The 13272-nt window shown below is 45.8% G+C and overlaps 1 protein-coding gene across 2 annotated transcripts in view; it reads right to left on the bottom strand.

Moving 5' to 3' along the window:
- Positions 1–6345: 6345 nt before the first annotated feature.
- ARSK (arylsulfatase family member K) overlaps positions 6346–13272 on the bottom strand; it is a 44246-nt gene continuing 37319 nt past the window's right edge. For both annotated transcript variants that reach the window (XM_090038279.1, XM_090038280.1), the window contains exons 7-8: positions 8707–8931; positions 6346–8604 (exon numbers count right to left, since the gene is read on the bottom strand). In XM_090038279.1, the coding sequence (XP_089894405.1) occupies positions 8339–8604; positions 8707–8931 (491 nt within the window). In that variant the 3' untranslated portion in view covers positions 6346–8338. The remainder of the gene's footprint in view (positions 8605–8706; positions 8932–13272) is intronic.

The raw sequence follows: 13272 nt of genomic DNA, 5'->3' as shown, positions 1-13272 counted from the left end.
TTCCCCTGACACCCCTACTCCTGTCCTTCCGCTGCCATTACAGGAGTACAGTCTCTCCCTTTCTCTGGGCATTCATTCTTCCAGTGTCCCTCTTGCAGGCATAAGGCACACTGGTTCTGTCCCAGGTGTCTTTCTCGTGGGCCAGGGCGCCCGCACCCACAACCTCTTATACTCCTGCCTCTCCCACCTTCTTGTGGCCTTTCTCTGACTCCAGCCTGTACTGCTGCTACTAGCATTCTAACTTGTCTCTTTTCCTTTTCTTCCTTTCTGAGGGTATATGCCCTGTTTGCAGTCTCCAGGATTTGTGCTACAGACATACCCATTAAGTCTTCCTTTTTTTATAATTTCTGCTTTATATCAGAGGCTGCGCGGCTGGTAAAAATACCTTTTATTATTGCCTCCGTCGCCTGGTCATCAGGGTCTGCGTTGGTATTTTGCCGAATGGCGTCCCGGATGCACTGTAGGAACGCAACTGGAATTTCCTTCGGCTCCTGTACTATTTCATACGGCTTTGCTCAATTATTATGTTGGACAGCCGAGTGCCTGAGCCCAAGCATAAGCAGTTCTTTGTAAGAGGTAAGACGGGTATGATCCACAGGATTGTTAGGGTCCCATCTAGGGTCTGCTACGGGAACCACATCTGCCGGACCAGGAACATTGACGGGGTCCCTTTCATGCCTCTGCTGTGCTTCCTCCCTTGCTTTGGAAATAACTTGATTCCGCTCTACTTCAGTTAATAAGGTTCGCATAAGGATATTACAGTCGTCCCAATCAGGCTTGTGACTAGCTAAACATCCTTCAAAGACAGAGAGAAACTTACTCGGGTTAGTTGAAAATTCTCCAGCCTGTGCCTTAAAAGCCGCCAGGTCCACCGGATTAAAAGGTACATGGGTGTATACTTGCATGGTCTGGGCTGCAGCCCATCTGCCCCAGGCTGGGCTATTACAGTTTCAGTAAGTAAAGGATAAAATCCCACTGAGGGAGGAATCTCTGGAACCGGGGGCATCTGATCTTTATATGGTAGAGGTGTTAAAACCGAAGGGGACACCGACTCTAGCATTACAGTGGTTGCGGGGGAATGCTGAGACTCAACACTGACAACTACCAATCCTGTCAGAGTCAAATTACACTTCTGCAAAATATCTGTCTTATTTCGTAAAGCCATAAACAGTTGTGCATACAAATGTTCATTCCACTTACCCGTCCGCTGACAAAACAGGAGTAATTGGAGGATTGTATTATAGTTAATTGACCCTTCTGGAGGGTCCTTTCCTGATCCTCCAGTTGATATTGAGGCCATTCCACTATACAGAACCTTTTAAGCTTATTTTTAGTCATTAGGTCTGACTTAAACAGTTTCCAGTTAGTCAGAATGCATTCTAAGGGTGTACACCGTGCCCTGCCAACCGTACTCTGTCCCTGCCCCATACTCCAGGGAGACACTGGGCGTCCCCAGGTCCTAACAGGGAGACACTGGGCGTCCCCAGGTCTTAACGGGCAATGCTCAGACTGCTGAGCTTATCCTACCTTGTCCAAGGGACCAGTTCCACACCGTTGCCCACGATCGCATCTCCACTATTTGAGTGCGTTGCACCGTTGTGCCCTCCGGGGTCGATCAAACCACGTCTCCGCTGAGGCCCCCGATGAAACCACTGGTGCTCGCTGGGCGTTGGTCGTTGCCCCAAGTCGTCGACCCCAGGAGGGATCCGGGCAAGGCGAAACGTTAGCATCGAGCCCCACGTTGGGCGCCAAAAACTGTTGCCGGGAAAAGGTGCCCGAGGGAGGCAACAATTGGGTTCGTTGCCCGGTGTGCGTCGCGCCAATAAACACACTGGGGGGAGAAGTAGACAGAGTTTATTTGAGCTCAAGTAAAAGGCGCAGGGAGACTGTATGGTCTCAAATCCTGTGCCCCTAGCCCTGCAACAGTGTATATTTATACCCTGGTCATTTCTACAGTAGTTTTCCACTAGCTGCCCCCCCCCCACCATCCCTCCTCCCTTCTCTCTCTGAGCGGTGCTCTTGCATTCCACAGATAAGTTTTTAGGGAGTTTCAGCTTGCTTGCTACTTATTCTGTTTTCCAGTATTACAGGAGGTTACAAAAGTTCAAAGAAGGGGTTACAAAGGTTTGGGGAGTGGGGGGCCTGGCTTGCCTGGGCCTAGAGCAGAGGGGCTTCATCGACACTTCCATCCCTCTGAGTTACCTAGGGTTATGCCCAGTGACACCAACACCCTTCTAGTAAGGAAGTTTGTCCTAATATCTAAACTCAACTTCCCTTACTGCAACATGAGACCATTGCTCCTTGTTCTGTCATCTGCCACCACCGAAAACAGTCTAGCTCCATCTGCCCTAGAACCACCCTTCAGGAAGTTGAAGGCAGCTATTAAATCCCTGCTGAATTGTCTCTTCAGATTAAATACGCCCAGTTCCCTCAGCCACTCTTCATAAGTCATGTGCCTTTAACCATTTCTGTTGCTCTCCACTGGACTGGAATTTGTCCACATCCCTTCTATAGTGGGGGGCCCAAAACTGGACATTGTGCCACAGATACGGCCTCACCAGTGCTGAATAGAGCAGAATAATCACCAGGGATCCAGGTTTTCTGTTTCCCATGGAAAAATGGAGAAAACCCAGATTCCCTGTTTTTATCAGAGAAATCCACGGATTCTCCGCTTTTGCAAAGAGCTCTTGCAGGCTGGCACAGCTCCAGCCTGCAGGAGCCAATTGCAAAAAGGGCGGGAAACCCTTGGAGGCAGAGGTGGTCACCACTGGCATGGGTGGCTGCTACCGCTTGCCTGTGGGGCTGCCCGTGCCAGCTGCTGTGTACGAAACCTCCTGCTGCTGCGGAGCTGTGCTCGGAGCTGTGCAGCTGGAGGCACCGGCGCAGCACGGGGCGGTGGTGGGGATGGCTGTGTGCTGCCCGGCCACCACCACGCTGTTGCTGCCGCCCAGCAGCCAGCCACACAGCTCCGGGCAGAGCTCTGTGGTGGCAGTGGAAGGTTTTGGAGGCAGTGGCCGTTACCACCATAATGGGCTTCCAGGTAAGTGGCAGCGCTGCATGCAAGCCCAAGCCCCCGCACCCCCATCCTTACTGCAGAGCAGGTCATGGAGCTGTACTCCAGCCACATGCCAGCCTCCATCTCCCCCTCCCCTGGGCAGGCGGTCGGGCGGCACGTGTGGCCTACACATGGCAGGCACCACACTGTGCCCTGCATCACTTGCCTGCAAAGCCCCCTGCAGAGGGGCGCCCTTGCCCTCATCCCCTGGCCCTGCTCCCAGCTGCGAAGTGCCACCTGGGGTCGGCAGCACCCCCTGCTCCCTCAGCCCCCAACCATCTTCCCCAGCCCTGCCTCACAGCCCCCGAACCCCACTTACCTCTAGGATCTAGGGGTGAAGGGCATGGCTCTGCAGTGGCAGTGCTTGCCCACAAAGCCCCTCCACCCTGCATGCAGATGCCACCATGGAACCGTGCAGCTAGTTGCGGGGCATGCCGCTGAATGTAAGCCCCCATTTCACCCCCCAGCCGGGCAGCACATATGTGGCCTGCACACGGTGGTTGCCACCGCACTGCTGCTGCTGCGCCCTGTGCCACTTGCCCACAAAGCCATTCAGGTGGCTGTGGGATGGTAGCGCAAGGTACAGTGGCAGAGTTGTGGTGGTGGCCTCTGCGTGCGAACCTCCTGTCAGGCTGGCCGGCATGTGTGTGGCCCACAGAGTGGCACCCCTGTCCTCACCCCCTGGCCCTGCTCCTGGGAGTGGGCACAGGGGCACACTCCCCTCTTCTTGATCTACTCCCCTAACACCTTTCCTTTCCCCTGCCCCGTCCCTCCACACACTTACCTGCTGGGGTGGGTGTCGGTGTCTGTCTGCATGTCTTTGGATCTGAGGGGCTGTTGCAAGGGGCATCAGGAGGGCTGTTGAGACTGGGTGGGAGGGAGCACGGGGCACCAGCAGCACTGGGAGGGGCTGTGAGGAACCACTAATTTTTATCACAGATTTTGGGTTTTTAATTGGAGAATTTGCAGTTTTGAATCTGGGAAAACCAGGATCCCTGATAATCACTTTCCTTGATCTTCTGGCAGTAGTCCTACCAATGCAGCCCAGTATGCTTCTAGCCTTCTTGGCAACAAGGGCACACTGCTGGCTCATTTATTCAATTTATCATCCACTGCAACACCCAGGTCCTTCTCTGCAGAGCTGCTACCCAGGTAGTCATCCCCAGGCTGTAACGGTACATGGGTTTCTTCTGTCCTAAGTGCAGGACTTTGCACTTGTCCTTATTGAACCTCGTGAGATTTCTTTTGGTCCAATCCTCCAATTTGTTGAGGTCTGCCTGAATCCTAGCCCTACCTTCCAGCATATCTAATACTCTTCCTGGCTTGGTGTCATCTGCAAACTTGCTGAGGGTGCACTCTGTGCCATCTAACAGATCATTGATGGAGATATTGAGCAAAACTGGCCCCAAGACCAACCCCTGGGCACTCCGCTTACTACTAGTTGCCAACTAGACTTCAAGCCACTGATTACTACCCTTTCTGCCCGATGATCCAGCCAGTTTTCTATTTACCTTACAGTCTATTCATCTAACCCATAGATGATTGTGAGACTGTCATGGGAGACGATATCAAAAACCTTGCTAAAGTCAAGGTATACCACATCCACCGGTCTCCGTGCATCCACAGAGCCAGTTATCTCATCATAGAAGGCAATCAGGTTGGTCAGGCATGACTTGCTCTTGTTGAATCCATGCTGACTGTTCCTAATCACCATCTTCTCCTTCCAAGTGCTTAGAAATGGATTCCTTGAGGATCTCCATTTTTCAGGAACTGAGGTGAGGCTGACAGGTGTGTAGTTCCCTGGATCCTCCTTTTTCCCTTTCTTAAACATGGGCACTATAGTTGCCCCTTTCCAATTGTCCAGGATCTCTCCCAATCACCATGAGTTTTCAAAGATGATGGCCAGTGGCCCTGCAATCTCATTGGCCAACTCGCTGAGCACCCTAGGGTGCATCCCATCCAGCCCCGTGGACTTGTATATGTCCAGCTTTTCTAAATAGTTCCTAACCTGTTTTTTTTCCAGTTGACTGGTCACTTCCTCTCCAAACTATGCTGCCAGATGCAGTAGTCTGGGAGCTGACCTTGCCTGTGAAGACTGAGGTGAAAAGGGCATTGAGCGCTTCAGCCTTTTCTATGTCCTTTGTCACTGCGTTGCCTCTCCCACTCAGTAAGGGGCCCACACTTTCCCTGATTTTGTTCTTGTTACTAACATACTTGTAGAAACCCTTCTTGTTACCCTTCACATCCCTTGCTAGCAACTCCAATTGTACTTTGTCCTTCCTGACTTCATCCCTGCATGCTTGAGCAACACTCTTATACTCCTCCCTAGCTGTTTGTCCAAGCGTCCACTTATAAGCTGCCTTTTTATGATTTAGCTTACTGAAGAGTTCCCTGCTAAGCCAAGCTGGTCTTCTGTCATACTTGCTAGTCTTCCTGCACATTGGAAAGGTTTGTTCCTGCACTCTCAGTAAGGCTTCTCTAAAGTACAGCCAGCTCTCCTGGATTTCTCTTCCCTTAGACTGGCTTCCCAGGGGATCCTGCCCATAAGTTCCCTGAGCGAGTCAAAATCTGCTTTTCTGAAGTCCAGGGTCCTTACTCTGCTGCTTTCCTTTCTTCCTTCTGGATCCTGAACTCAATCATCTTGTGGTCACTGCTGTCCAAGTTGCCATCCACTACCACATTCCCCACTAAATTCTTCCCTGTGTGTGAACAGCAGGTCAAGAACAATAGGGCCAAGGTCCAGCACTCGCACCAGAAAGTTGTCCCTAATGCTAGCACACGTTAACGCTTTGAGTAAAACGCCTACCAAGAACTACCTTGTAAAGCAGGCTCACTACCTTCAGAGAAAATTTACTATTCTGCCTGACCTTCCAACAAGACATCATTTTCCCTTCTAGATAATTCTGTAAATACTCTGTAACAAAATACCACTGGAACAAAAGCTTATGGTAATTTTATTTTATTATTGTACATTCTATACAGTGTGTTACCTCCCTCCAGACCTTTGAATGTTGATGATTTGCAATTCCCTTCCATACAGATTGGTCCTAGGCCTTCCCAGAAGTATACTTCTTTTCTCAATTTATATAGCCAGTTTACAATTCACTGCTGATATCTGATCTTTTTTCTAATTTTCATTTTTGCTGATAGTGAGTCCATCTGTATTTGAAGTGTGTACCCATTTTAATAAGAACTGTGTGCACTATTTTGCTCAAGGAGTAGCTTTGGCCTATTCATTTATAATCCTCAGACTTGGAACAAGAATTGAAGGAGAAATATTATAACAGCAGTAAGTGAAATATAAGGTTTTATTAGTGCAAATGTATAATATAGTATAGCTATAAAACATAGTTTATCAAAACAGTTTATTGGATACATATACCATGTTTAAGTCAATAAATAAGTAGTATTTTCATGTCCATTTTTGACAGCCTAATTTTATCACTGAGGCTGCTTGCAGATGTTAAAAAAACAAACAACCCCCCCGCCCCCAAAATAAAAAACAGCGTTTTACTTTAAGCTCAGTGCATTCCTGTGCTGAGCCCTGCACATGCCCAAAAGAGGCAGTGCCTTAGTTGGACCTAGCTTGCCTGACGTCTGTATAGACTGGGCACTTTAGTGGGGCTTTTTTGGCACTTTTATTTAATAGCTGATTAACTCTGCTTTAGCTAAAAATGCCCAAAAGCCCTGCTGCAGCACCCAATCTATTCAGATACTGCAGAGTCAGGTCAAAGTAATGTGCTACTTCTGGTAAAGTGTGACTGCTTTTTCTTAAATCTCTGCAAGCAGCCCGACTTATTATATGTCAGTTTTTAAGTATGAAGGATTATATGACCTTAAATAGCTACTTCTGTAGCTGGCTATGTACAACAACAAACTGTACATTTTCATGATGATTTAATGATGGATTTAATTAAAAACAGCGTTAATCACAAACTAATTTAATTTCCTGCTTATTTTCTGTGATACATCTCCGCATTGTGATGCAGAATAGTAACAACTAAGTTCATCATTCTTTTAGGCATCCCCTGCATCCTATCTCTATTATATATTTTAGGCCCTAATTTTGCATGCAGATTCATGAAGAGATAAATGTCAACCTGCAGGAGCTAAGAGCAGGACTGTGGCTTTACACAGTCTGTCTTTATTTTCTGCTGCACAGAAGCAGTTGTTGAAGCTTAAATTTCTACACACACGTTTGGGTTTTGGTTAGTTTCCACTAGTATACAAAACCTTTTTTTTTCTGTTTGTATATTTGTTGTTCTGTGATTTGTTTGTCATCTGCATATAATTCAGAGGTTCACAAAAGCAGGCACCAGTCTTAATGGTTAGAAGCTGCCCACTAAGACACTTCTGGAGAGGAAGAATCCCACTGGGTCTGCATAGAGAAGGTTTCTATGATAAATACAAGAATGGACCTCTGATTTTTTTTTCAGACCCGTACTAATTATTATACTTTCTCGTGCTGTTTTCACAGCTGTATGCTTGCTGACCCAGGCAAATATATCTAGACCCAAACCTGATGTTACAATACATTACCATAATCTGTCCCCCACTATGCCAAATCCTGAGGTCTTAATGTCTCTTATACATGCAAATTCTCATTGGGTTTTAGTGTTTAATTGCTTAAAGCATCATACATTTTCTCAATAATCAGGACTATTTTATGGAAATGAATTTATATTTATGCACTTTCCTTCCCAACTATGACAACTGATTTAACCTTGAACTAAAAGTTTCATCTGATGGAATGCAGACTTGGTAACATGATTGATTATATAAAATACATGTCTTGCTAAAAGAAAAATCCAAGTCTGTGGGCACATCTACACGTGCTGCTATGGCACAGTTACAGCCAGTACTGTGCCTGATTTATTTTTAGGCACTACATTGCCATAGCAATGCAACTGGGGGAGCGCGTTCACTACAGCGATTGTAGCTGCGGTGTCACAGGTTTTGCCTGCGGACACTCTTGCCATAGTGCATTGCTACAGCAACATAGACAGCAACAATGTCGTATGTAGATGTGCCCTGTATGATTATTGCTTTAAAGGATCTCAAATTAAGGTTGTGATGATAATCCTTGGATTACTGCATTGCTACTATCTTTTATTAGAACAACTATATAACTGGGAAGGAAGTTTGACAAGTTTTTGGGCACAAAGTACCCAACTCTAATAGTTTTATTTCTTGAGTGCATTCACTATACTAATTTATTTCATAGAAATGATATATAACAGAGTCAATACTTCCTTTCTGTATTTTTTTCTGTACAGAAATGTTCTATTTAAGCCACTTATCAATTGCACGTTCATACTTTTTTGGGTCCTTTAACCAGTCTTGATGCCACCTAAGGTTTGCAATAATATTTGAGTAGTTCTGTCCTACACTCTGTTTCCAATTGATAAACTGCTTCTTGTTGTACTCATGGACAGAAGCAGAGACCTTTGGATAGTCAAGTACAGAACGAAGTTTTTTCTCCAAGGAGTGTGCTACTTCCCTGTATGTTGTAGCTACATTTGTTAGTTCATCTGGATCGGCAAAAAGGTCTGCAACAAAAAAGAACTGTTAATAGTTTGCCAAGGTATTTTTTAAATTAAACAAAACTGAGAAATTAAAAAAAATTAGTAAAGTAAAAGTTGTTAATATACCAAAGAGCTGAGGTGGAATAGAGTGATCATTTGAATATGCAATATATTTCCATTTGTCAGTTCGAAGCATATAGGTGGAAGAATTCACGTTGCATCCGTGGAACTCGCTTAGTACCCATGTTGGATGTGGGCTTCTGGGTAAGGTTTCATCTTCTGCCTTTTCAGATAACAGAGGCATCAGGGAATACCCACTGAGGTTTTGAGGGAGAGGGATTCCAGCTATATCTAAACAAAGACCAACATTATTAAACCTTCTCTTAAATAATGCTAGTAACAATAATGAAGTCTTGGTTCTGTATCTACTCAAATCTAAGTTGTCTCTGAATTTTAAGATGACCCCCCAGTAATTACATTTTATATATGGAAAAATTATGAATTGGTTACAATTATTGAAGAATTGTCTTAAATTTGTCCCTCACCCCACAACTGCTGCAGCAGGGAAAATAGAAGGTGGGGGGTGAGGGTCAGGCAGCCTTCTTGCCCCTGTACTCCCAGCTTTCCATAGCCTTTTCCCCTCCCCCTCCACTCCACAATCTCTGCCTTGTCCTCACCCCTGCTTTCTGCAGTCTCTCTCCTACTTCCCCTACCTCCCACCTGGCTGTCAGATACTGCTGGAGCTCTGTTCCCTCCCAGAGCACAGCATGTGGAAGCTCAGCCCTTGCTGGGCCATGCAGTAATGTCAGTGCTGCTGGCTGGGCTGGGGACAGGATTTCCATGTGCTCCATGCCTGGAAGGAAACCCAGCCTGGTCTGGGGCTGAGCTATGAATGACAATGAATGGGGCAGGGAGTGGGGAGAAGCTGCAGTTGACAAGCAGAGGGGGCAGGGAGGAGGCTGATGTGGGTCTGACTGGCTTCAACCTGGGCTCAGGGCCTGAGTCAGAGCTGCAGCAGCTGCCTGCCCCCTCCCACCCTGCTTGGTACACACATCTAAGATGAGATTCTTTTTCCCCCTAGGTTGACTGGTAGGGAGTGTGTGGAGGGGGGGGAACTTTATCTTAGATTTGAGTGAATACAGTACACAGTGAACATGCTGCTGAAGTAATACATGTCCTCTAAATTTTGTTCCTGGTAAGACCACCATCAAAGAGCATACACTAGAACACTACCATTGAGGCATAAAAACCACAACGCAGGGAAATTCCATTACACTGCTATCCCAGCAACCTGAATTTCACTTAACTGGACACACACAGGTGGTGCTCCTTTACCTTTAAGAATCTCACCTTTGCTTTGGCCTCTTTATGTAAGCTGAGAGAGCCAGATAAGTATTAAGAATTAACTGAAAGAGGATTCCTCTGCCACAGGCACTGCATTAGCAACTACTGTACCCCACATATATTGTTTTTCATCAGTGGATCACAAATTATTTTCCAAAAGGATCTCAATATCAATATTCCCACTTTACAAATGGGGAAGCTGAAATACAGGGAGGTAAAGTAATTCAGCCCTGGTTACTCACCTCCTTACAAATGCTAGTGAGAAGACAGTGAGTGGAAGTCCTGGCAGAAAGGTTATTCTGTTGGTACACAGCATAACAGAAATTCCATGCAATTTTCTATTACATAGTGCAGCTGTGGGGGCCTGTCTCAGCTCAGTCACAGTATGGGTGTTTTTTCATTTCAACAGATATCATTAGGAGGCTGCAATGTCTTTAAGATGTGCTAGGGGAAGGTTTATAGCTGTCTTTGCTGCTGAGAATCAAGCTCTGTCCACTTCTGCTTGGCATATGACCAATGTTGGCATTTAGGCATAGTAGACAGTGAGAGGGGCCTTGAGCATGTGCCCTGGTGCTGCTCTCTATTTAGGCAGCTTAGCATGAGTAAAGTTCTCTGCTATCTAAATGCCAAAGTGCCTACTAACATCAAAGTACTACATATGTGAACTGTTTTTATTATTCTTCCAAATACAATCTACACTGATTATGAACTCAACATTGCCTATCTCATGATAGATTTGTGTAATGTATATTTTATCTAAAAATTACTGCAGGTACATGGAGTGGTCACTTCATTGTTAAGGGTACCCTCTATATGGATAGTCCTAGCTGGTGAATTCTCTTTCCATAACCCTTCAGTAGTATGTAGCCTTTTTTCTTTTTTTCCCTATTCCCTCTCTTTTGTTAAGTTGCTTTTGCAAACTATACGTTTGCCATCAAACTCTCTTTCTGCTTCCTGCCATAGCGAATAGAAAACTTTTCCTTAGCAATAAAAAGAAAAATGGTAATCTCCAGTTTGTGGGCTAGACTATGCCCGGTCCTAAACGGGACTTAAGTTTCTTTCTCATATCCCTGTGTAGCACGTGGAAAGACCTGCAGTACCTGTGTCCCGTTAAGTGCAAACATTGTTCAAAGATTAGGGATCTTCAATGGCACAAGCCTTTCCAAAATGATTTTGGGCTTCACAATTCAAAAGGGATTTGGAGAACCTTGAGAGAGTGCAGAGGAGACCATGATCAGAGGTCAGGAAAACAGATCTTATGATGAGAGGCTGAGAGCCATGGGACTCGTCAGCCTAGAAAAGCGTGGGTTTGGGGCGATCTGGTGGCCACCTATAAATTTATCAGGGGTGCTCATCAGGATCTGGGGGAACGTCTGTTCACCGGAGCGCCCCAAGGAATGACAAAAATCGAACAGTCACAAACTCCACTGTGACCGATTCAGGCTGGACATAAGGAAGAACTTCTTTACTGCCCGAACCCCCAAGGTTTCGAATACACTGCCGCCGGAGGCGGTTCAAGCACCTACTTTGAACGCCTTCAAAACACGTTTGGATGCTTATCTTGCTGGGATCCTATGATCCCTGCTGACTTCCTGCCCTTGGGGCAGGGGGCTGGATTCGATGATCCTCCGGGGTCCCTTCCAGCCCAAATGTCTATGAAATCTATGAAGGCCATGTCCCCACAACACTTCCCCACTGACCAGCAATTCAGGAGCCAAGAGAGGACATTCTCCTTCCTGTTACAAGATGGAAGAACAGATGCACTCTCACAGAAATTATACCTATTATAAAGTCCTTGCTGGGAATATGAGCCTTAGCATATAGTATGTACTGAAGGCACATGATCCAATAGGGTAAGCAATTTTTCAGGAAACTAAATATGTAGATGAAATGGTACCTTGGGAGAAAATACTTCCTTGTACCATATAAGACCAAAGGGATTATATTTATCATGGAAAAAAGATCCAAGTCTGTTTTATCACTAGGCAGCAGTGTTGTGTGGCAGAAAGGTTAAGAGATGACAGACATGCTTTTATTTTTTCTTACCTAAATAATTTAATTTTACTTGATTTATGTTTCTATTTTTGGAATGTGGCTTACAAGAAGGAGAAAATGACAGAACAGGAGACTGAAAGACAGAACAGGAAGGGAGAGGCCTTTAAAATGCAAACTTCAGAAAAAGAGATTGAAATGAAGGGTTTTAAACATTTGGCCAAGAAACTTATTTGGGGAGGAGACAAATGAGAGATTTAAAATCTGTTTTGTATGTGTTTGTATATAAGTAGGGACCTAATGAATTTGCGATTTCATGATTTTCGTGGAAACTGGAAAATAGGTAGGTCCCTATGAAAAAGTGCAAACTCAGCAGCAAGTGGGGGAGTGAGGGGGAGAAGAATGCTGCAAAAATAGAAAAGGGAGGGAAGCCCTGGTGTCCTGAAGCATAGGGGAAGCGGGGGGAGATTTTCATGGCAGAGCATGGTGACCCCCCACCCCCATGCCTCTGGCCAAGGGGGCCCAGAAATCCCACCCCTCCCCTCTGAGGAGGGCTGGGACTTCTGGGGCCCCTCTGTCAGAGGTGTGTGTGTGTGGTAGGGGTGCCACGCTCTCCCGCAAAAATGGTGACCAGTGCTGCAATCAAACCACAAAATCGGGACAGCTGCCCCAAATTCAGTAGGTCCCTATATATAAGTACCAGATCTGGGACATATAATTTTTTACACCACAGGAGATTGGTTAAATGAAGCAGAACTTTAATTTCTTGACTACCAATTAAATTAGGGTCTAGATAGGATTGGCAGATATTATCATCAGATGACTCAACTCACGTGGTCCCAGCCCTTGTCTTTAGTAGAACAGTTAATATAAAAATTAACACTGCCATAAAGTAGGTATTGACATCCTTGACTGTACTCTCAAGAGAGCCCCATGATATATTCTGCATGGAAACTGAACTATCTTCTGTCGTGTAAGGGATCTCATCAGAGGCATGTTATAAAAGTAAAGATTGGGGAGCATTTGCACCATGCTTCTGCTGTACTTCGTTCTTTGGACAAAAAATAATTTGCCTGTATTGTCAACTGAATGACTTTAGCACATGTGCAGTTTAAGGAGAAGACAATGGTGGGTAGGAGAGAAAGAGCAGTATAAATAGGCATCAGAAGGAAGAATCGAGGAGACAGAGAAGTGAGGAAATCTGAGCAGTGGAGGTGGCATAATGGAAGGTGGGGCAGTGAAGGGGGCAGAGAAGAAAGTATGCAGGTCCTCTCATCCTTTTTGTATTGCCTCACTTTTACTGCTGCCTAACCAACTTCTGTCACCTTTAATTTTTCTTTTCTGTGCCTTTTAATG

This window comes from Crocodylus siamensis, chromosome 3 (assembly GCF_052110815.1).
Source record: "Crocodylus siamensis isolate JL-2025a chromosome 3, ASM5211081v1, whole genome shotgun sequence".
NCBI lineage: Eukaryota > Metazoa > Chordata > Crocodylia > Crocodylidae > Crocodylus > Crocodylus siamensis.
Note: the sequence above shows the minus strand (reverse complement) of the source record. Positions and strands in the feature narration are given on the sequence as shown.